We start from the raw sequence: 22,576 nt of genomic DNA, 5'->3' as shown, positions 1-22,576 counted from the left end.
TACATTTTAACATAAACATAATAAGATAACATTTGTCCTTGGAGGCCTACCATGCACCGAGAGAGAGATGTGTTTGTGAGCCACTCCAGCTGGGTTTCTGGCTGAGCATGTATATTTGCCAGCATGACTGGGCAAAGCAGCAGTTATCTCCAACTCTCCTGCATTAAAGTGAGTACAAAGAACATGTGTTTACAGAGGACCGTGATGTATGAAAATGTAAGGAAACAGCAACTGGTGGGCTGCTTTACCAGTGGGAAGGACGCGGTAGCTTCCTCCTCTGGAGCTCAGTTTGGCTCCACCCTTCGTCCAGGTGACAGTGGGCATTGGCCGTCCTTGTATGTGACAAGGCAACACGACAGGAGACATTTTCACAGCTTTAACTGCCGTGACATCATCTTCAATAGATGGAGGGACTACGGGAGAGAACAGCAAATTTGTGGGCTGAATTATCTGAAACGGCATTCTACACGCGGCTGATTTTCACAAAACTTTAAAATCAATACCTTGCAGGATGACCTCGATGACTCTGCGCTCCTCTCCAACATCATTGACTGCAGTGCACTCAAAATAACCTTCATCCTCATTGGCTGGGGACAAAAGAACCAGAGACCCTGAGGACAGTAACCTGAACAGATAAGCAGAACTGCATCAGCTTTGAAGTTTTTATAGCTGTACGAGTTGCACTGCATACCAATTGTGTATTTGAAGCGTACAGGCATAGCTTTGTCTATACCTGTATGCACCAGGCTGCTGGCTGATATCCAGGGGAGTGCCATTCCTCTTCCAGGATACTTTAGGAGAAGGTATACCTGCAGCCTCACAGCTAAGCAGGGCTCTCATACCAGTGGTTACTGTCATGTTGAATGGACCCGGACTGATTGAGGGACCCACTAATAAGACACAGAAGACCAATAGAAATGCTGTTTTAACAATAACAAATTGTGCTAAAAGCTAAATCTGCTGGCATCCCCAAAATCTTCACGAGCTAAGTACTGCTTATACTGTCTTTACCAAATACACGAAGATCCACTCCTCGGTGATCCGAGCCAGCCTGGTTGGACACAGTGCAGTAGTAGCGACCTGCGTTATTCAGCTGAGCTGCATGTACGCGCAACGAGCCCTCTGATAATATGGTGTATCTGAAATGCACGAAAGATGAATGAATTGGGGATACACCGTGTCTGTGTTCGACAGATACAGTCGAGTGTGACTTATACAATTACAGACGCCTGCGAGAAATCTCAGGACGTACTTATTGTTATCTTGACGCACGGGGAAGCCGTCTTTCCTCCACATGACCACAGGTGAGGAGTCGCCTTCGACTTCACAGGGTAAAACTGCATCCTGGCCAATATGTACAGTCACCACTGAGCTGCTCTCCCTTATTACAGGTGGTACTGGAAGTAAAGAGACAGAATCTTGTTGTGTTTAGCATATAAAACTCTGTTTTTTTTCTCCCCAGACATGAATGTTGAGCGACACACCAAACACTTATTTCCCTTAAAACCACCCTGAACTCACAAACAGTGGTTTCAGTTGACACTTGCTGGAGTAGGTGGCTCTTTTCAAGCCTCTCTTCAAATGATGACATGTTACTTGTTACTACATATTACTTCTAATTCTTTACTCAGCCTCCTAAATAAACTTCTTGAACTTTGCTCCAGCTACCCACCTACAGTCAACCTTAAAAAGTGGCAGCATTAAAAGTTGAAATAGGACGGGGGAATTTCTCTTTCATCTCTATTAGTCCTCACACATATAAATATTTAGGAATCTGGATCACGTGCAAGTACAAAGTTACTTCCCACCTTTCTAAATTAATACAACACAGAGATTTGATTGCTTTCTCACAAAGTGATTGCACATGTCACCCAAACTTTGTGCAAACAGTTGCAGTCTGTTGCAGACAGGTTGCCAACAGTCTGACCGAGTCTTTGTTAATGAGCAAAACTCAAGGGGACTCAACTCAACTGACTGCCAGTTGGTTGTATTTTAGTTTTATTCCTATAGAGCAGGAATGCTGCTGAGGTCAAATATGTCATCTTTATCCCAGAGTTATCCCAGTTGATTGCTGTATTATCAGCTATAATAGTAAATATAACAGTATAGTATAATAAAATAGTAGAATAATAGTAGACTAACTCCATCTTATAGAAACATTTATGGCAGGTTTCAGTAGCAGTGTTGGTATATTTGACAACCTCATTATCCAGCAGGAAAAGTGAACTGAGAAAACTTTATCTTATTGGATAAAAAAGTTTAACTTTGATAACATGATTAGCAGATGAAAAAGGGGATAAATCACAATATATGTGCAATATTCAACACTCAGCATATCACAATAGTATTGCATTGTGAAGAATTGTGATAATATCATACTGTGGGGTGTCTGGGGTTTCCACCTCAAACAATTAATTAGGCTTCTGTTCTATTGTACTGCAGAGCCTCAGCTACAACTAGCTACTCTTTGCATGTATCTATGACCTTCTTATGTAAGTTCAAAATGAGTTGTGATAATGTATTAAAGTGACAGCTCATTTAGCTCTTTTAAACATTTGTTTGTTTTTTCTAACAGGCATTTCAGAAACTAGTGGCTCCATGGTGTAGTGGTTAACACATTTGCCTTACATGTAGATCCCCGGTTTGAGACCAGGAGGAGATAGAAACCCAGCCTCAGGGGCTCACGAGGTATCGTACTTGCATTTGTCTTATTCCAAGACTGGATCAATAAGAGGGTTACACCACAAAGGTCATCCACTGTTTGGTTATGTTTGGGTTTTTTTTAATCTGTGACAAATCAAAGCATCCAGATTTATTCACTGTGGCAACGCTGATAAATATGGGAGCAGCTCAGCACGCCAGTCATTCATAGCTCACTAACACTTTTACTGCAAAACATTTTTAGAAGCAGCTCCATTGTCTGCAGTGTTTGGCATGGCCTCAAAGAATGGCCCACATGCTGGTACTTTGGTCTTTCACTCTCTCCTTGATAACTTGGACTGGTTACTAACTGCAGTAACTGGCAACTTGCTGAGTTAAATATTTGGTTGTCATGTGTTTATGTCTACGGTTCAAAAGTTCAACAGTTTAAAAACAAGATATGACAAGTAGACTTACAGAGAATTTCCACAGTGAAGAAGAGACTGCTGCTTCCAGCTATGTTGGTAACCACACAGCTATACTGGCCGTTATCCTCAGACCTGACTTCCTGTATCTCCAGGTACTGACCCCCTGCCAGCTGCTGGATACGACCACCCAGCTGATACAACAGAAGGAAAGGAAAGATAGAATACGCAAGTCAAAGAGCAGATCAATACTTTTAATAGTTGATGACTTTTCTGAGTTCACATTCTGTACCTGCAGTTTGGTTTCACCCTTGTACCACTCTATGTCTGGAGGAGGGTCGCTGTCAGCCAGGCACTCCAGAGTGAGGTGACCGTTAACCGGCACTGTCAATGTCCTCACATCACCGGAGCCAAGGAGTGTCGGTGGTACTGGAACACAACCACTGACCATTAAGATTTATGTGATCCACAATAACAGCAAAAAAAAGGAAAGTAAAAGAAAAAAAAAAGTGCTGTGAGCCTGAAGTGCTCCTTCAGGAAGAGCTCGGTAAAGTTATGAGGCCGTGTGGAACAGATGAAGTCAGAATGTAGATCGGGGACAGATATAAAAAGCATGTGTTTTCACTTAAAAAAAGACATTACTAAAAAAAGTGCTATAAAAATGTGTGCCACACAGTTTTGAATCATCTAGAAGAGTATGTCTTAATTATAGGAAAGGGGAAAAGAAACACCATGAATTTGGGAAAACACTGATCTAAGCAGTCTGGCAGGTCTTAACTGCATTGTGTATGATTATATTTATAGAAGCATCATTTTACTCGAATATTAACAAGTGGAATAAATGGTGAGTAGTGCACACTCATAAATTAAAGTCAGGCCATCAATAAAAACCCAAGAAAATGCACCCTGCGCTGCATGCATGTCATATTGCGTGCAAAACAGCAAGGACGATATACAAGCGGTGCAAGTCTGTTTTTCACTTGTGTAAAAATCCAGACTTTTATTCCTGATCGCACACAGAGCTTTATTCATGCAGTACCAGGTGCAAAGAGAGGAGGAAGTTAAGTGAAAAGGGGGGCATGACATATTTCTCCCATGCTGAATAATCTCCAAGAACAGCTTGTGTCACCTTGGACCCGGACCCAGTGGTTTTTTCCATCCTCTCCGGCTAGGCTGCTGGCCAAGCAGGTGTACAGCCCTGCATCCTCGACCTTTAAGGAGACAATATCAATCAGCTTGAGTGGTTCTTGCATGACAATGCTTTAATTCAAAATTCACACTCAACTAAAGTGACGAGGTTTAAAGAGAGTGGGTATGATTTTCTGTTTGTTTGTTTTTTTAACAGGACTGATTGCTTAGAAAAAGTCTTAGCGACATACATTGTCTTAAATAAAGTTTTACCCCTTAAATTGCCAATCTCAGGAGAACATGTGCTCGCACGGTCAGTCTGTAATTTATACCTGAACTTTGCTAATCCTGATAAAGTTTCCGTCCTGCTGAACGATATCAGATCTCTCCATGGGCCGACCATCCTTGAGCCAGCTGAGGGTAGGAGGTGGGACTCCCACAGCAGAGCACTCCAGCTCAAGTGGACTATTAACTGCTATGGTGAGCTCTTCTGGTGAGTTGGAGCTGGCTATCTTTGGAGGCTCTGCATTAAAAAGCAAAATGTGTTAGCTTATTTTCTTTAATACAGATAAAAATAAATGAAAAGAGGGTGATCGTACCAAGCACGGTGAGGTTGAAGCTCTTGGTACTGCTTCCAGCCTGGTTACTAGCCACGCAGCTGTAAAAGCCCGCATCTGAGGGGGCCACGTCAGGAAGCTGCAGTCTTGTCTCCTGTCCATCCAGCAGCAGGTTGCGGTGAAGGGACAGCGGCTGTCCGTCTTTCATCCACGTTAGCGTCGGAGGGGGGACGCCACGTGCTTCACAGGATAAAGTCACCAAGGATCCCTGGATTACTGAAACTGGCTCCACCGGTTCGACGTGATTCACACCAGGGGGCACTGCAGACCATAAACACAGAGTGTGAAACCCCTCCGACCCAGCATGTTCTGTTTTCATGTTATCTACTGTTGGGATCGTACCTTGGACTTGGACATCATAGCTGAGCTCTGCAAGACCAGCTTGACTGCGTGCCACACACGTGTAAACTCCAGAATCAGACAGCTGCACAGGAGAAATCCTTTTTTTTTTTTTTATGAAGAAAGAGACCACTTAGAATGACCTCATCCACCAACCTGTAATCTTTTTACAACACAGTCTGTAATCATCTTAACTGACCTCAGCAAAGAGTCACCGGAGAGGAGGCGAGCGCGGGGAGAGAGGAGCAGCGGATGCCCATTCTTCAGCCAGCTGATCTGAGGCGGGGGGTTTCCTGCTGCCTGACACTCCAGCGTCAAGGCGCTGTCCTGCGTGACCTGCACCTCTCTGGGGATGGTGGTCTCACCAGAAATAGATGGCGGTACTGCCACAGATGAAATAGACTGTGAAGAAATCGCTCAGAAACTTAACGCAGATAAACAAAGCGAAGGGTGAAAAACCAACCTAGCGCAAAGACGGTGTAGATTTTGCTCTCCTGGCCGGCCGAATTCACAGCCAGGCAGGTGTACGTCCCAGAATCCTCAGGACTCAGGCGCAGCAAAGTCAGTGTGCTGCCATCGGAGGTCACGCTGCCAGAGAACAAGCACGCTTTGTTTTCACATCCATTTTTCTCTATTATTTGTCCACATTTGAACTCCTCATTATCACCCACATCCCACAGTTTTCTCACAGTCGCATGCAGATACATAAACACAGTCGCTTGCTGTCTGATGACCACATAAGCTGGCGAACAGCTGTGAAGCAGCTGCTTTTACAGTTTTTCATGATCTAACCGGGCAAGAGACTATAAACCGTTTGTTCGTCGTGCACATCATTCTCTGTGTTTCTGATTAACGGTGACACTTTCCCAAACCCTTAATGAAGGCTGCTCATCGATTCAAATATTTACCATTGTTATGATTACTTCACACTTCACAGAGCGGGGCCCGAGAATGACTTACGCAATGTGACGGGCATCCGATCCCTCCAGAGTCACTCCATCTTTCAGCCAGCTGAGGCGAGGTGTGGGGATTCCATTTGCTCTGCACTCCAGGGTCAGCTCCTCTCCTCTGGGTGCACTCACTTCAGATGGGAGGTCAGAGTCCAGGATGGTTGGGGAGACTGAGTGGGGCAGAGATTACTGTTAAACACCTCTTGAAATCATTTCTCTCATAACACACGCTTTAAGAAACCTCGTTACCCTGCACGGTGACTGTGTACTCTTTTCGTGTTTCTCCCTCGCTGTTCTTGGCCACACAAGTGTATGTTCCGGCGTGAGACAGGCTGAGAGGCCCCAGCTCCAGCCTGGTGCCTCGAACAGACCACTGCCACTGCAGGCTGCTTTCTGGAAACCACACAGATCCACTTAATCTAGCTGTGACACCCTTTGGCATGTCTGCATTTCTCCACATTTCCATGTCACTCCCTCCCACTTACCAATAGGGGTTCCATCTTTAAGCCAAGAGATGCTGGGAACGGGTACGCCTGTGGCCTCACATAGCAGAGCCACGTGGGAGCCCAGGCTATAATTTAGAGACTCTCGAAGAGGTCCATCCAGGACAGGTGGAACTGTCAATATATATTTATGACAATTTAGTCCATTAAAGACATTTTGTTCCAAAATACTACAGAGTGATTTTTACCATGAACCGTCAGCCTAAAGGTCCTGTCTGCCTGTCCAGCCACATTGGACACTTTGCAAGTGTACGTGCCACTATCTCCCATCTAGTAACCACAAAGGAAAAAATTGTGAGTTGTGTTTTCTTTACAAGTTATAATCCAAAGGGATTCATGATTATTTTATTTTGGGAACACCGGCTTCAAATGCATTCAGATGAGTGATCTCAGCTCCAGCCTGTTAGAATTAGTCAGAATTATCTCAGGGGTTTTAAATGCACCAGATAAAGGAACAGTGAGTGCAGTGAAAATATGTATACATTACACATCAGCACGCTGTTGAAAACCCCTTAAAATCCTTTTTTATGTTTTGTTTGCAGTCATAAAAAATGTGTGATGAGTCTGACCTGGACTCCTATTATCTCCAGCTGGTACCCATCCATCTTTAGTCCGTTGCCTGCAGCCAACTGGAGCCCATTCTTGTACCACGTGACTTCAGGCTCGGGGAAGCCGTGGGCTTCGCATCGCAAGGTGACTGAGGAGCCAACCTGAGGGGTCACCGAGTCCGACTCAGCATCGTGCCGGGGCTTCAGGGTGGGCACCACTGTTGGTTTGCACATTCAGAGAGGACATGATCTCAGTTTGATTCATTCAGAATTCGAATGAGTCACTCCTGAACTCTTCTCAGTCACAGCTGGCTTGAGATAAACAGATTTTTTTTGCCAGGCAGTGTTTTGGGATTTGATCATCTGTATATGTGGCTGAATTGTGCAGATGGGTCACAGTGTGTTTGCTCACCATAAACACTGAGGAGAATACTCTTCTGGTCCTGCCCTGCTGAGTTGGTGGCTGTGCAAACATATTGCCCTGCATCTTCCAGTCTGGCCCGGGGCAACTGTAGCATCTGGCCACCTATTACATATATATAGGCAATATATCAAATAATGATATGAAATATCAGTGCAAGAATTAGATTCTACCTAATATAATGCTTCTGATTGAAGGATTTGGGTATTGAAGATGGCCCAGGGGCTAACCTGGCAGAATGTGAATGCTGGTGCTGAAATGGAGGACTTGCCCATCTTTGGTCCAGGTAATCTCTGGAGGAGGGTATGCTTGGACGTCACACAGCAAAGACGCCATGTGGCCCTCTGTCACACTAACCTCCTCCTCTTTAGGGCCAGTTATTCTAGGAGGGACTGCAAGAAGAGAAGAGAGTTGCATTTCACAATATCACAGTAAAGACTTTTTGGGGGTTTGTTAGTTTACTTTTTTTACCTTGAACAGTCAGACTGAAGAGCTTCTCAACTGTTCCGACCTTGTTCTCCGCTACACACGAATACCCAGCCATGTCTGAAACCTGGACACTGAGAAGCTGTAAGTTAGGACACAAGCGTTATTCTTCGCTACAGAACGTTACGGTCGGATCTGTCTATTTGCTGGCAACAGTGCACAAAGGTCAGCGATAACTAACTTGAAGCTGAGTCCCATCTTCGCTGATGTGGTGCTGTGAGTCCGTGTGCACCGGCTGCCCTTCCCTTAGCCAGGAGACGACTGGAGCTGGGTGTCCAATCACGTCGCAGTGTAGAACCACGGTGCTGTTAACCACTGCTCCCATCTCCTCCATAAACTCCTTTGATGCTCCAGTAATAACAGGAGGGACTATGGAAGTTAAACACAACTGAAATTATTAAGTTACATCTCTATAATCACAGATTTTATTGCAAACATTTTAATTACAAATAACTTAGGTATATGTACTCACTTACCTAGAATCTCCAGATCAAAGTGCATGCGATCCTCCCCTGCCTCATTAACAGCCAGACATGTATACCTTCCAGCATCCTCCTTCTGCACTCGGGCAATTTGTAGCACTTGTCCCCCTGTCATACATTAAAAATGACTCCTCAGTTACACATAACAACTGCACTAATGGTTTTACATGAGGTTTTACAGAGTTTTCCCTGACCTGGAAGGAGCACCACTCCATCTGCAGAGGTTAACTTTTTCCCATCTCTATACCAGCTGAGCTTGGGAGGGGGAATGGCATTGCTCTCACAGGACAGGCTGATTTGATGCCCTAGTACAACTTCCCGCTTCTCCACCATGTTCTCATCATTAAAGTCGTCTTCGTGTCCCAAACCCCAGGATGCTTCCCTGTTATTCACCCGGTGGAAAATCGGAGGGACTAGAGAGACAGCGGCACATTAGAGCTGGATCGCTTTCTATACAAAGGTTAAAAATGAAGTGTTTTTCTAGCTCTTATATACTGAATTAACCAAACACACCTTGAATAGTTACACGAAAGTCTCTCTTGTCCTCTCCTGCAGAGTTGGTGACCACACAGGTGTACTGACCCTCGTGGGATAGCATGGCATTCTCTATGTGCAGGAAGTGGCCGCTCTCTTTAATGCCAGCGTGGATGTTTCCAGTCAGCAGCTAAAAACACAAAGAAAATACACAGTTAATGTGAAGTATTGCTCGCAGGAATCTGTGGGTTGATGAATAAATAAAACAGACTGTCTCTGATACTTTACACTGTTCAAAAGTGCTCTTTAAGCTCGATGGAGCCTCCTTAAGATTTGTTGCTTCTTTGAACTACTGTGTCAAGAAAATATTTAGCAGATCTTTAAATGTGGCTTAAAAACACCCAAGACATACAGAGCTTCCACCCACACTCAGAAAGAAAATCATATTTTACATCATCTTTAATCCAATTCCTGCTTCTCATATTGTAGGCCCTGCAGAATATTCATACACGCACACTCGCATACTGAACAGAATAAAGGACACAGCACATCAAAACACAGTAGGTCAAGAAAGAAACAAAAAAAGAAATCGCACAGTGTTTTATGTCTTGAGGTTTAATCACTGGATTCTTCCTCTATGTCTATAATTAACTGGCTTACTCATCACACTAAATAAGGCGAGTGGAGGTGGGTTGTGCAAGAGGGTTGCTGTAATTCATACCAGTTGCCAATAGAGGCTGGCAGAGGTTAGAACTTGTTCCATTGAAAACACATTTTGATTTTAGGAAGCACAGCTTTTAACGGTGACACACACGGACCTGTCCGTCTTTGAACCACTGGACTTTGGGCTCGGGGAAACCTTTGGCGAGGCAGGACAGAGTTAAGCTCCCGTTGATCCGCACTTTCTGTTCCTGACCACCAAACGTTAGGGAGGTAGAGTCCCCTTCTATCTGCGGTGGGACTGAAGAGATGAAAACGTTAAAAATCAAATCCCTCTTTGAGTTTTCACCGTGTTAGAGATGCACACGTCTCTTACCCAGAACACTGAGTGAATAGTGCTTGATGGCAGTGCCAGCTGGATTTGTAGCCCTGCAGGTGTAGAGGCCGCTGCTGTCTCCCTGTGCCGAACCCAGCCGCAGGGCCTGCCCACCGCGGGTGTATGTCAGCTGGGGAGTGGACACGATGGGGTGATTGTCCTTGAGCCAGGTGATGCTGGGTGTGGGGGAGCCCTCGACGTCGCAGGGGAGGACTGCAGGGAAACCCAGCACCACTGACACCTCTGATGTCTCAGTAGTCCCCTTAATAGTGGGAGGGGCTGGAGTAAAAAACAGAGAACACATTCATGTTTAACAGCCAAATCATTTTTTACTGGTACACAGTACGGAATAAACAGAGCAACAGGCGAATGCTGTGATTTTGTGTAGGAAACCTAAAAGAGAAATGCAGCGTGTGGTACTCTGGGCTATTACAGCACCTGACAGAGAAATGTCCACATAAAGAGATTCAATATGTGCACATCAACCACATGGCTAAATACAATGTTAACTTATGTTACTATAGAGGCTGGGCGTTCACATGAGTTATATATGATGCCTCGCAATTCTCTTTCTCAGAGTGTTGCCATAACAGCAGCAATTTAGGGAAAAATGCCAGACTAATATCCTGAATCTATACAACTGTTTTGCTTTTTGTTTTGTTTTTTCTTAGGTGTTAAATCAATAAGTGATGTTGAATTCAGGTGAGTGTAGTTGGAGGTTTACATTTTGTTAAAAAAAGACAACCTTGGACGTTGAGTCTGAATTGGCGCATCTGAGTTCCTGCGTCGTTACTGGCCAGACACTGGTAAAGGCCCTGGTCTCTCGGTCTTACTGACTTCACCTTCAGCACCTGGCCATCTTCCAGAAACTCCACATGAGGGTCTCCGTCGCGGGACAGAACCCTGGAGAAACAACGGAAAGGATGATCGAATCAATTCAGTGCATCCTGCATCCTGTGTACGCTGCTGAATGTCACGTCGATAAGAGCTTCTTACTCTCCGTCACGGCTCCATTCCACTCTTGGCGCTGGTTTTCCACTAACCCGACACTGAAACTCCACCTCCTGGCCCAGTACCACAGTTAACTCCTGCATTCGAGACGTTCCTGAGATCACAGGTGGAGCTGGCGAAAAACACCACATACTCAGTGACTAGTTTGCATTAAGAATGAATGCTGAATGTGTATCTTATCACAGATCCCCAAACTGATCTCTCTTGCCTATACCTTCCTCATAAATAGCTCACCTTGCACCACTATGTTATATTGTCTTTGGGTCTCTCCTGCTGAGTTTTGAGCTGTGCAGGCAAACTGTCCTGCATGTTCAGGCTGAACTCTGTAGATTCTGAGCAGCCTATTTCCGTTCTGAAGATACACCCCAGGGCTGTCCACCTGCACATACAGAAATCAGCTTGAGTGCATCCACACTGTTTAAATGTTATTGAAATAATTGCCACTTGGTGGCATTGTACCGCTAGAGATGGACAAGATAGCATTTACAGTAAAAATATGTAACCTGGCTTTTAGATTTTTCTGTAAATGGGAATCTAGGATGACACACTCACAGCTTTGCCATCTTTAGTCCAGGTGATTGTTGGAGAGGGGATCCCAAAGGCGTCACATCCCAGCGTGAGAGGCTGCTTCAAGGTGACAGTGAGGTTCAGCGGTTGGCCATTATCTTGAATTTCAGGGGGAACTAAGACAGCACAGAAAGAAAGGTTTATGGACCATCAATATGTGCAAAATATACTTTTAACAGCAGGAAAATAGCCATAACATAAGTTCTCACCATTCACTTTTAGCCTGGTCTTTCTCTCCACAGAGCCTGCCTCATTAACTGCCACACACTTGAAGTCCCCACTGTGGCTGGCAGACGCTGCGCTAATTACAAGAGCTCCATCCCTCGCCACGGAAAAGTCAGGCTGTTCGGGGTGTATCTCCAGGCCATTCTTGAACCAGCGTACTTTGGGATTAGGCGAACCTGTAGGTGCAGCGACAAGAAAAGCGAGTGAGGATAAAATGAGCTTTATTGATCATATCGGACAGAAAGAAAAGTTACTTCCATCTCTCTTCTTTTGTGCAGGATAACCTAACGGGCAAGCAGCCCAGACTACAAAAAAAAGCCAGCTCTCTACATTTATCTGTTGGACAGCAGGACAGCAGGGAGTGGATGCCAAAATGGTTAGAGTCCTTGTCGCCTGCAGGCTTAAGATTTCAAGGTCAAAGTCACATAAAAAAAGTAAAACACTGCATAGAGGAGTAATGGAGGATGTAATATTTAAAATGCAGACATAAAGATTTATTGCTAAACACTGGGATGAGAGTGAGTAGAGAGAGTAAGAGCAGTAAGAAAGGGAGTGGTTGAACAAGTGGTTCAAAGACACTGGCGTGTTTCCTCAGGAGCCTTAAAAACACGTGTTTGGTGGATTTGGTGGAAATAGAGCTAGAAATGCCCGACAGAAGAAAACTGGATCAGGGACAAGGTGGAGAATTTTAAAAAGCTTTGTACCCCCAAAAATCCCCACAACAGATTCCCTAACAGACTAACAGAGCAGCACAGAGCCACACTCCCTCGATTTACAGAGGTGTCACATACACAAACACCACTTGAAAAATCAACCGCAGCACCCTTCCTTCTCGATCCCCCAAAAAGCCGGAGGAGACGCAGCACAACCAAAGGTGATGTTACTGTTTCCTCTCAGAACACGTGTTTACAGTTAAGGAGCTCTGAAGCAAATTCATTATCTCATTGCTGCGGGAAATGCATACAGATGTTGTGTTTTAGATGTTAACAGATCTCATTAGCAGGCTCTGAATTTATTTGCCGGGGCTGACGAAGTCGGAGATTATCTCTTCCATGTGTTTCTCCAATAATTACCTCTATCAAATGCAATGTGCTCGTTGGTGAATTAATAATTTCCTTCTGGCAGAGACTGTGCTTTTTTCCCGTCGTGCAGATAGATCTCAAAGAAAAAAAAGGACCAAAGAAAGTGGGGATCCTCGTTTGGTGCTGCAGGCTGACTGCTTCTCCGACCCGTCAAGAGCATCAAGCATTTCTGTATTTCTGTGCTTGGTACTGTCAACCCGTCCGTATGACTCGGAAGAAAGGCGAGGCCAGCGAGGCTTCGTCTTTCTCTTCCTGTGCTTCATGGCGCACCTCAGACATCTCTGTCCTTTATTTGCCAGAAGCAGCCTGTAATTAGGATTCCGCTCCCAGCAGGCCCGACACACAGGAAAGCAGATGTGGCTCACAGAGGCAGGAGGCAGACTGATGTTCCAGCTGTTGCTCCACATTAGACGCAGTCCTCACCTCCTCTCATTGAGCTGGTTACCATGGCACAGCTCCACACAAACAATACCTGTTTGCGCGGGCTGCCACTGAGTAGTCGTCAGTGCAGACGGAGACGCGACACCGACGCTTGCCGCGTTTTGATAAAGCAGCAGGTCCTCCACATCCCTACAGAATGCCTCTCGTTCGCAAATGGACGTTGGGAAATAGAGACAACAGCATGCCTCTGGGTGCTGCAGAGAAAAGAAGCTTCTCCTTTTAAGATGGCAACTAGGAGTCTGTGGTGACAGTGAAACATTCTTTTGATTGTGCACAAAAACACATCACTGTCCTACATATAACATTGATTTCTCTCTTTTTTTTCTCCTTTCTGTGTTACAGAAACAAACCTGAAAGATGACAGAGTTCAGACTCATCTGTGAATCATTCCATACCTTTAGCGGGGCAAGGGATGATGACCTTGCTGTTTGCGACTTTCTCCATGATAACATCTCCAGGTTCGGCAAAGGACGGGGCCTCTGTGGGTACAGAATATAATGTTAAGTGCTAGTTCAAAGTGCAAGGGCAGCTAATAAATAAGAGGTGAAATGACAATTAGTTTTTAGGTTTCTGAGTAAGAAGAAGCCTCAATAGGATCTAAATAGGATTTGAAAAACCGAACAGATTCTCCCCAATGACCAGAGCGTGCATCATGCTTTGACAGCATGAGCCAGGCTGACCTCTTTTTCTTATCTCTTTAATCAGACAGTCACATTGAGATCGAGATCATTTTTTAAGACAGACCCCCAAAAATGCAACACAAAGTGACAGGACCACACAAACGGCACATGCAAGTCAAACTGAAACCAACAAGTCAAGCGTGAAATAGAGAGAATCAAAGCAATTACAGGGGTTACTGCAGAAAGAAACAACAGCTGTTAAAGCCTGAACATCTGTAAGAAGAATGGAAAAATCCAGTTTTTTGCTTTTAAAAGATGAGTTTTGGTTTAGGAGAAGTTAGAATGTCCCTGTGCGCTTGATCTCCTTGATGTTGAAAATGAGTAAATGATTAAGTAGGGAAGCTGGGAAAGCATCAAAGGCAGACTGCAGATGAGTAAGAGTGTGTGTCAGAGAGGAACAAGGGCATGGAAATATAAAAGGGGACTGATCGGGAAGAATAATATTATTTATATATCACGTAAATAACAACAAGAAGGCTTGATTCAGTACAAATGGACACGAGTCTGAGTTCTTAACCCAAAGTCATCTCCCTTTGTGAATGTTTGTCAGACGGTCAAATAGCTCACTGTTTGGCAGTTTGTATGGTCCATGTGCACCTAAAGTGAATGTGCCTCTAAACAAATGCACCATTAGTGAACCTTCATATGACCAGTGATAGTGAATAGTTATTCAGATTTATCATAGAAAACAACCATGAGTCACGATTTAACAGTTCTCCAAGTGAACAAGCAGGTCTGAGGAATTGAACTCGTGACATTCACCAAGAATTTCCAGCTTGATCTCCAAGGTCTCCTGTCCTGCACTGTTCGAGGCCACACACCGGTAGGCGCCCTGGTCGGCGAGGCTGACCTGCTGGATCCTCAGGGGTGTAACGTTCTTGACCCCAACAGGTGATCCATTGCGAAACCAGCTGATCTCAGGGCTCGGCTCTCCTTGCGCTACACATGGTAGAGTCACTGTTTGGCCGAGCAGGGCTTTCAGGAGGGAGGGTGCTGGCTGAATCCTGGGTTTAGCTGAGGACAATCAAATATCCTAAATATTAGGTCCACATAGTTTTGAACATTGACACAAACTTTATCATATTCAAGTTACAGGCTGTCCAGATGCTGTAGCTTTGAATAATCTCCAGTCCCTTTTTCCTGCTTAATTTATGAAGAAATAACAAAGGGATGGCCCATAACTACCCATGAACAACTGATTTTGCATCAACTGTCAAACCTGAAATGAAAAAAAACATAGAAAAATGAATGAAATTCCCCAGCTGTTAATGCAATATTCAAGCTCTTAAAAAACCCACAGCAGCTTTCAGCCCATCATAAAACTGTAACTTGAATATGTTATGGCAAATGGCTTAAAAGTAGCAAAAATCTGTGTGCAAAAATATTTGGAAGTGTATTTATACACACGTCTCACATATAAGTGATATATTCACACAGAAACTTAAAAGATTTTGGCTGAACAAACAAAAAGTTTCCACAAACTCCAACTTTTACTGAAACCCTGTGGAGTTACCTTGAATGTGTAAATTGTAGCTTAGGGACGTGTTGCCTGCTGGGTTTTCTGCAGTGCAGGTGTACAGTTTACTATCAATCAGGCGCACATCAGTGATCCTCAGAGAGCCTGAAGGCAAAACAGTGAACCTGGGGAGTGGTTAGGGGTCAAGGGCAAAGACATGGAGAAAACACAGAACTTTATGAGTCACTGAAGATCTACAGCCGCTGTGTTCTGATAAAATAGGTGTGCCTGTTTTCTCTTTCTCTCCTATATCCCCTACATTTCGAAGCATGCATATACAAATAAAAATATAAATAAAAAACTGCTGGGACAGGGATAACAAACAACATGGGCTCAGGGAAACTTCCAGAAACCGCTATCTATGAATACAGTTCACAGTGGCATCCACAAATGCAGGTCGAAGCTCTTTCATGCAAAGAAGAAGCCGTATGTGAGCATGATCCAGAAACACCGCCACCTCCTGCGGGCCAGAACTCCTTTAAAACTGACTGAGGAAAAGTGGAAAACTGTTCAGTGTTCAGATGAATCAAGACTTTAAATTCTTTTTTGGAGAAAATGGACACTAAAATCTCTGCAGTGAAAAAGAGGGGGAGCGTCTGGCTTGTTATCAGCACTCAGTTCAGAATCCTGCAGGGGGGGTGCAATAGTAAAAGTGGCAGCTTGCACATCTGGAAAGCTAGAATCACTGCTGAAAGATTTCAGAGAAACTTTGTACCAGATGATGTCTTTTTCAGGGATGGTCTTGCACATTTCAGCAAAACAATACTAAACTGCACACTGCATCTATTACAATGACTTCATAGCAGAAGAGTCTGGGTGTTGAACTGCAATCCAAAACATTTACCAACTGGAAACATCTGGCATTATGAAGTGAGAAACATGACAAAGAAGATCTAGGACTGCTGAGCAGCTAGAATCCTATATCAGATAAGAATGAGGCAACATTCCTCTCCAAAAAGTCCCACAGCTGGTCTCTTCAGCTCCCAGATGTTTATGGACTGCTGTTAAAAGAAGAGGGAATGCTACACAGTGGTAAACATGGCCCTGCTCCAATTTTTCTAGATTTGTTGCTGCCATTAAATTCAGAATTAGCTCATATTTTGCCAGAGTTTAAACATTTGATATGTTTTCTGTGCTGTATTGTAAATAAAATGTGGGTTTATGAGAGATGCAAATCATTATGTTCTGTTTGACATTTTATACAGCGTCCAAACTTTTTTTTTTTTTGGTATTTGGGTTGTACAAGTATCAGAGCATTTGACAGGTATACATAAATTGAATTATGCTGTCAAACACTTAGTGGTCCTTATTCAATTATGTTGTTTTGTTGAAATGGAAAAAGAAAATGTGTGAGGGTTAGAGTTAGAAAAGAGCAAATACTAGCCGGAGTCTGAACCTCATCCAGAGCTAAGTACTCCCCCAATGAGTTGCTGTTTTCACATTTACGATTGTCTGGGATAATTACAATGTGAAAGGGTCAGCAGTGTTTGACCTGATGATATCACCATGGGAAAGGTTGTAGGTTCAAAAAGATCAATGCGGATTTTTCTGTTTGCGTGTGCAGCTATTGTGCGTTTACGAGCGCGGGGTCAGGAAATACAGATAAAGTGAAAATCAAAAGGTTGACTTAATGGTGGAGCTCGAATGAAAGGTCGCACAGGTCTCCAAAGTCAAAGCGTCATCCTTCCTGGGACCAACTAAGTTCAAAACAACGTTTTGGCCCAACTTGCCATTTGTTTTTTTGATGTTTGTCAAAGTCAAACAAGTGGACAGATGGTGGTCATCACATACACTCCAGTACACAACCTCAACTCCAAAGTCAGGCCTTGCTGCAACCCCCCCCCCAAAAAAAAGCAACAGCAGAAGCAACTGTAGGTTAAAGGAGTTAAATGTGGGTCAGCAACTTTAAAGGAGGGTGTGGTAACCTGAAATGCTCCAGAAGCTATCCAGCTGTACAAATGTATAATATACAGCAATGTAAACACACCTCTGCGATTTATCTTTGAGAAGTGTGTCTGCTAAGCAACCAAATTCTAACAATAACACGCCCGTCTAAGTGGAAACGGGCTAGAAGCACAAAGAGCTCTGTATTTTAGACGCACATATGGTGTAATGTCTTTCACCCACCCCCCACCTCCCCAAACAGCCGTAGGAGAGACGACAGCATCCAGCTCGAAAACCGAAAGGCGGCCTCTGCGGTGGTTGATCTGAGCTCAGGCTACAGCGGTGCTGCTCCGCGTGACATGAACCGCCCCTCTCGCTTATCCATCACTCCCCACATTGGTGTCATCTGTGTACACAGTGCGACTGGCCAAAGACTAACTGGGACAAATTGGCCTCATCAGGATCAGGTCTCCTGTGACCAAATCTTCTGACTCAGTATTGAAAAAAGGAAAAACAAAAACAAAAAACTCCCCGCCTGGTACTAATCTAAATACATGGATACGAGATAAATATCATCTCCCACTGTTTAAGTTATTTTAAAAATCAGCACCCCTCGGTTATTTCCTCCGAACCGCAGAGTGTAGCTTAAAGGAGTTAATGTTCCTTTACAGACCCTGCTCCTTCCATAGGTCCCTGCGTATGCAAAGCATGACGCTGGGTTTGTTCACAGGGATGTGTTATTCTCATCAGACAGGACTAGTAAAGAGTCAGCATGTTGTTTTACTGCCGAAACACCCCGGGGAATCTGAACATCAGACAGACACAGCTTGTATCTCTTCCACTGTCAGTTCACTTTCCGCCCCTCTTCCTGGCACCCCCTCCCTCCAACGCCACCCCCCACCATTTCCTTCTTCCTGACCCCACACAAGTCATACTGTATCTGAGTCACCACGGCTTTCAACTCCCTCTGTCATTCTACTATATGCGCTAAATGATTCGGCCTGGTGTCTGGCCCAAAGAGTCTGTCTGTCATCCATCCAGCTCGTGTCTCGGGGCAGCCTGCCTGCTTGCCTGTCTGCGCCCAGAGTGACCACACATGAAAGCCAGGAATCAGGCAGTCATGTGGGACCAGATGTTCCTCCTCGGTTTAGCCAACTGGTGATGCCCGCACACAGCTCTCTGGTCTCTGCTGCCTCTGCCTGGACGCTCTTCCAGAGGCATTACGACATGTTAGCAGAAGCTTTGAACAACAGCCAGAGCTCTTTGTAAAAGCTGACTCAGGTGTTAGTTAAGTCAGAGGTAAAGTATGGTTAGTGCTTTTGGATTATGTCAGCTTATATTTCAGACGTTTTACTGCATGATTGTCGGGGTGAGGTAAGGCTTCCTCTTACCCAGCTGTGACGGGGGGGATGGGATGCCCGTTTCGGCTCCACGTGACTAACGGGGAAGGACTCCCTTCAGCCTCACATGGGAGAACAACCTCTGCCCCCACCTCTGCAGCCATGTTTACTGTGTTGTCGTGACCAGTCACGCCCATTATCTTTGGCACAGCTTGAACACAACAAAAGAACTTGTTAGACGACCACACAGGCACTTCCTTTACAATTCCAAACGCAAACTGTTTGCCTCCGTTCGCCTTACTATTGACACTCAGCTGGATCTCGCGGCTAGCATAGCCCACAGGACTGGTGGCAGTGCAGATGTAGATGCCTGCATCTTCAGCGGAGGGGTTGGGGATGTGGAGGTGTCCCTCAGAGTCAGACTGAAGAGCGGAGCTGTCCCTTGGCAGGGGTTGCCTCCCCTGGCAGAATAAGATCAGACAGAACATATTATATTAGAAAAGTCCTCCACACAAGCGTGCGCATGGATGCTAAGATTAGTTCAAGGTTTACAACCCAACCTTTGATGTCTAATGGAATTACTGGCCACCCCTTTGGATTGCTCTCTATCTGCAGCGTGCACACACACGAATCGAGGCAGCTGCGCATCCACTCGCTCTGAACATTAAAGCGCTTTAACAGATACACTTTTATCTGACAAGAAGGTAAATTTACTTGACTCTAGAGTAACATTTTGAAAATGTTAGGGGAAAGGCCGGGCGGAATATAAATCCGGCTCAGTTCAGCAACATGTAGACAACAACAGCATGCTGACCTCACTCAGCAGTACGGGGTATGTAATAGTGGCAGGATATTTCATCGGCCATGTTTTTGTTGCCTTTAAAGAAAAGATGATATCACTGCAGTTCCTAATTTCAGTGGTGGAAGAGAAACAGATGCATTAACAGTATACAAACTGCCGCTTCTGCTTCACTACACGTCAAAGATAAATGTACACTTTTTACCAGGCAATATTTATCTCACAGCTTTAGCAACATTACAAATTATTAATCAGTTATATTGCAGCGGCTGTCGAAGGCAACGCTGCAGTACCGCACAAGCTGTAATAAGATCTGTTTTTGCATCCTGGATGGATCGAGAGCGTCGGCTTAGCACCGCCTGGTTACACATAAACTTTTGTGTTTTCTTCTTGTGATATGATGAAGTGTTGTACTAGGAGGGGATGCGGGAAAGTCTTTAAATAGCTTCCTAAGGTACAATAAAAACAGAGTGATTTCCACCAGTCAAGCAGCAATATAGTAAAGTTGCCATGGTTACTTCCCTCCCTGGTCAGGTTAATCAAGTCTTGATTGCAGTGGAAACTGTTTTTGTTGGTGGTGTTTTGTTTTGTTTTTTTGCGTTCTGACAAATCAAAGAAAAGGCCAGGAGGGGAAAAAAAGAAAACTGTCTGAATAAGCCAAAAAAATTTAATTGTATTTATGTAAATGTAATCACAGTAAGTGAAGGCGATTTGAAGTGCTACAGATGTTTGTGTAAAATAAAAAAAAATATCCCGAGTAACTCACTGTGCCTCAAAATGAATTCAGAATTAAAAACCTTTTTCATTATCAGTCATTTCACACTGATTTGATTCTGTTTTTATTAATATCGTTATGCTTGTATTGACTGGCACGGTCCAAGATTGCACTCTTAAGGATAATCTAGATCCCATCACCGCTGGGTATTGATCTTTGCCGTTGCCTGATTGTGATAATTATTTCCAAAGTGCTAATAATGACTCATTGTAAGCTGAACTGATACAAAGGGGTGACCTTGGACTAGACGGTGCTGTGGAAGAACGAGCCAGTTAGTCACGCTTGATTTACTGGGCTGAAGCCGAAGGTTGCGAGTGTTACCTTGGACCAGACAACATCTGGTTTGGGAACGCCGGTGGCTTCGCATGATAGCCTGATGGCTACACCCTCGTTGGCTATGTAGTGGTACGGACCAGCGCTGATCTCTGGGGGCACTGTGGAAGAAAAAGGTCATAAAACACAGCTGTCTGACTGAGCGTGAAGAAGCGATCCGCTGCTGCATTATCACCGGCCTCAGCTGACCAGCAGCATCAGCATTTGAGGCATTTCTTCATTACAAACTGATGATGAACCGTGATCCTGGCTGTCTGTCATTACATGCTCATGACCCCATTTATCAAAGCATGCAATAAAGCAGGCCCTCTCTCTGTGATGACAACAGGTGGTTGATTCATTCAAAAATTGTTTTCCATGCTGAGTTGGCACATTTTTGGCTTAATTGTCCAATTATATGGCCTGTGGTTGCAAACTTTGCACTGAGAAAGTGCATTCAGTGAGTGAAAGGGTCTACTTTTAGATTAGGTTCATATATTTTCTTGCTGATATTTCATTAGTGCACGTTAAATATGACGATAGAACCAGATGTAGGAGATGTAAGTTTAGTTTAGCTTGGATTATGGAAGATTAGTATAAAGACTTGAAGAAGTGGGAAACAACTAACCTGGCTGTGCCAAAAATGTAAATTACACACACAATTTGGGACTTTTCAGGGGGTTATTTACTACAATAATTTGAGTCAATTACTTTCTGGAGTATCTCCAAGACTATAAGCCTATCTTAGCTGCTTGTGCTTATTGTCTGCTGGCTTTGATTTTATTGGTAATGTGAGTGTTACTATTCCTTTACTCTCCTACCGTGAACCTCCAGGCTGACTGTGATGTTGGCGGAGCCTGCCACATTAACCGCAGTGCACACATAAATCCCAGTGTCCTCTGGGATGGCTCTTTCGATGTACAAACTGCCATCGCTCCTCAAGAACATCCTTCTGTTCAGCTGGAACTGTGCAAATGAAAAAAATAAAAATATTCCTGTCACACACAAACACAGATATGATCCATGGGAGAGGCAGATTTGAGTTTGATGGTTTTGCCAGCCTTACAGGTTTTCCATTCTTGGACCAGTGTCTTTCTGGAAGAGGAATTCCATCCAACAACATGCAAGGAATACTAAGTGACTGACCGCTCCCGGTGGTGATCACTGGGGCAACGTGGGCCAAGAGAGGTGGCTCTGCAAGAAAAAGGATTTGAAAAGATTACTAAACAACAAGAGCAGGAATATATGTCTTACAGCCACAGTGTCCTACTGTGTGTTTCTGCTGAAATACATATATGGGATCACAAAAAGAGCCTACCCAGTCCAGTGACACTAACTCTGGCCTCAGATTTGATGGTTCCAAACTGGTTCTTGGCCTCGCAGATGTATAGGCCTTCATCATCCAGCCAGACACCTACAGTCAAACACACATCATTGAAAAATGCACCCCGCTGCACATTACAATACATCTGAGAGTCATCACACTTACCAAGAAAGAAAACAGTCTATCTAAAAAAAAACAAAATAAGTTCATCCTAATAGCAGCTAAGACCCCTACTCAGTAACAAGTGGTATTATTGGCCTGACAGTGCTGTAATTAGGAGCTAAAAATAGAAAATAACAGGATTAATGGGTTTGGCTCAGCTGCTATCCTGCTGTCTCACTCAGTAAATTCTCTTGAGATCACATCTTGGAAGATCAACATATGTTTAAATTCTTCTGTTCTAGCAAATATTGAAGGATGCCAGGATAAAGCATTGAGGGTAACCTGTGAGGAGCACGATTCAAGGAGATACTGGCGTTTGAGCACTACGCAATATGAACAGAAACATTTCTGAAACTGCAGGTAAAAAAAATAAATAAAGCCATCTGTAGCAGATGGAGCCAATCAGGTC

The 22,576-nt window shown here is 44.2% G+C and overlaps 1 protein-coding gene across 1 annotated transcript in view; it reads right to left on the bottom strand.

The window, feature by feature from the left end:
* hmcn2 (hemicentin 2) overlaps positions 1–22,576 on the bottom strand; it is a 44,783-nt gene that overhangs the window by 9,858 nt on the left and 12,349 nt on the right. The window contains exons 17-58 of the mRNA XM_025897141.1: positions 22,000–22,095; positions 21,748–21,875; positions 21,503–21,647; positions 20,691–20,803; positions 19,097–19,256; positions 18,847–19,006; positions 15,569–15,696; positions 14,818–15,069; positions 13,771–13,854; positions 11,837–12,028; positions 11,613–11,743; positions 11,295–11,439; positions 11,046–11,172; positions 10,795–10,952; positions 10,050–10,328; positions 9,832–9,974; positions 9,053–9,203; positions 8,734–8,952; positions 8,534–8,647; positions 8,239–8,426; positions 8,043–8,139; positions 7,802–7,963; positions 7,563–7,676; positions 7,172–7,368; positions 6,791–6,872; positions 6,585–6,716; positions 6,349–6,492; positions 6,110–6,269; positions 5,613–5,737; positions 5,349–5,532; positions 5,153–5,250; positions 4,793–5,071; positions 4,526–4,716; positions 4,195–4,276; positions 3,358–3,494; positions 3,118–3,259; positions 1,253–1,397; positions 1,012–1,139; positions 734–890; positions 504–625; positions 249–413; positions 51–158 (exon numbers count right to left, since the gene is read on the bottom strand). Coding sequence (XP_025752926.1) covers positions 51–158; positions 249–413; positions 504–625; positions 734–890; positions 1,012–1,139; positions 1,253–1,397; positions 3,118–3,259; positions 3,358–3,494; positions 4,195–4,276; positions 4,526–4,716; positions 4,793–5,071; positions 5,153–5,250; positions 5,349–5,532; positions 5,613–5,737; positions 6,110–6,269; positions 6,349–6,492; positions 6,585–6,716; positions 6,791–6,872; positions 7,172–7,368; positions 7,563–7,676; positions 7,802–7,963; positions 8,043–8,139; positions 8,239–8,426; positions 8,534–8,647; positions 8,734–8,952; positions 9,053–9,203; positions 9,832–9,974; positions 10,050–10,328; positions 10,795–10,952; positions 11,046–11,172; positions 11,295–11,439; positions 11,613–11,743; positions 11,837–12,028; positions 13,771–13,854; positions 14,818–15,069; positions 15,569–15,696; positions 18,847–19,006; positions 19,097–19,256; positions 20,691–20,803; positions 21,503–21,647; positions 21,748–21,875; positions 22,000–22,095 — 6,264 coding nt within the window. The remainder of the gene's footprint in view (positions 1–50; positions 159–248; positions 414–503; positions 626–733; positions 891–1,011; positions 1,140–1,252; positions 1,398–3,117; positions 3,260–3,357; positions 3,495–4,194; positions 4,277–4,525; positions 4,717–4,792; positions 5,072–5,152; positions 5,251–5,348; positions 5,533–5,612; positions 5,738–6,109; positions 6,270–6,348; positions 6,493–6,584; positions 6,717–6,790; positions 6,873–7,171; positions 7,369–7,562; positions 7,677–7,801; positions 7,964–8,042; positions 8,140–8,238; positions 8,427–8,533; positions 8,648–8,733; positions 8,953–9,052; positions 9,204–9,831; positions 9,975–10,049; positions 10,329–10,794; positions 10,953–11,045; positions 11,173–11,294; positions 11,440–11,612; positions 11,744–11,836; positions 12,029–13,770; positions 13,855–14,817; positions 15,070–15,568; positions 15,697–18,846; positions 19,007–19,096; positions 19,257–20,690; positions 20,804–21,502; positions 21,648–21,747; positions 21,876–21,999; positions 22,096–22,576) is intronic.

The sequence above is a fragment of the Oreochromis niloticus genome, linkage group LG12 (genome assembly GCF_001858045.2).
Source record: "Oreochromis niloticus isolate F11D_XX linkage group LG12, O_niloticus_UMD_NMBU, whole genome shotgun sequence".
Taxonomy (NCBI): domain Eukaryota; kingdom Metazoa; phylum Chordata; class Actinopteri; order Cichliformes; family Cichlidae; genus Oreochromis; species Oreochromis niloticus.
This window is presented reverse-complemented; position numbering and strand designations above follow the sequence as displayed.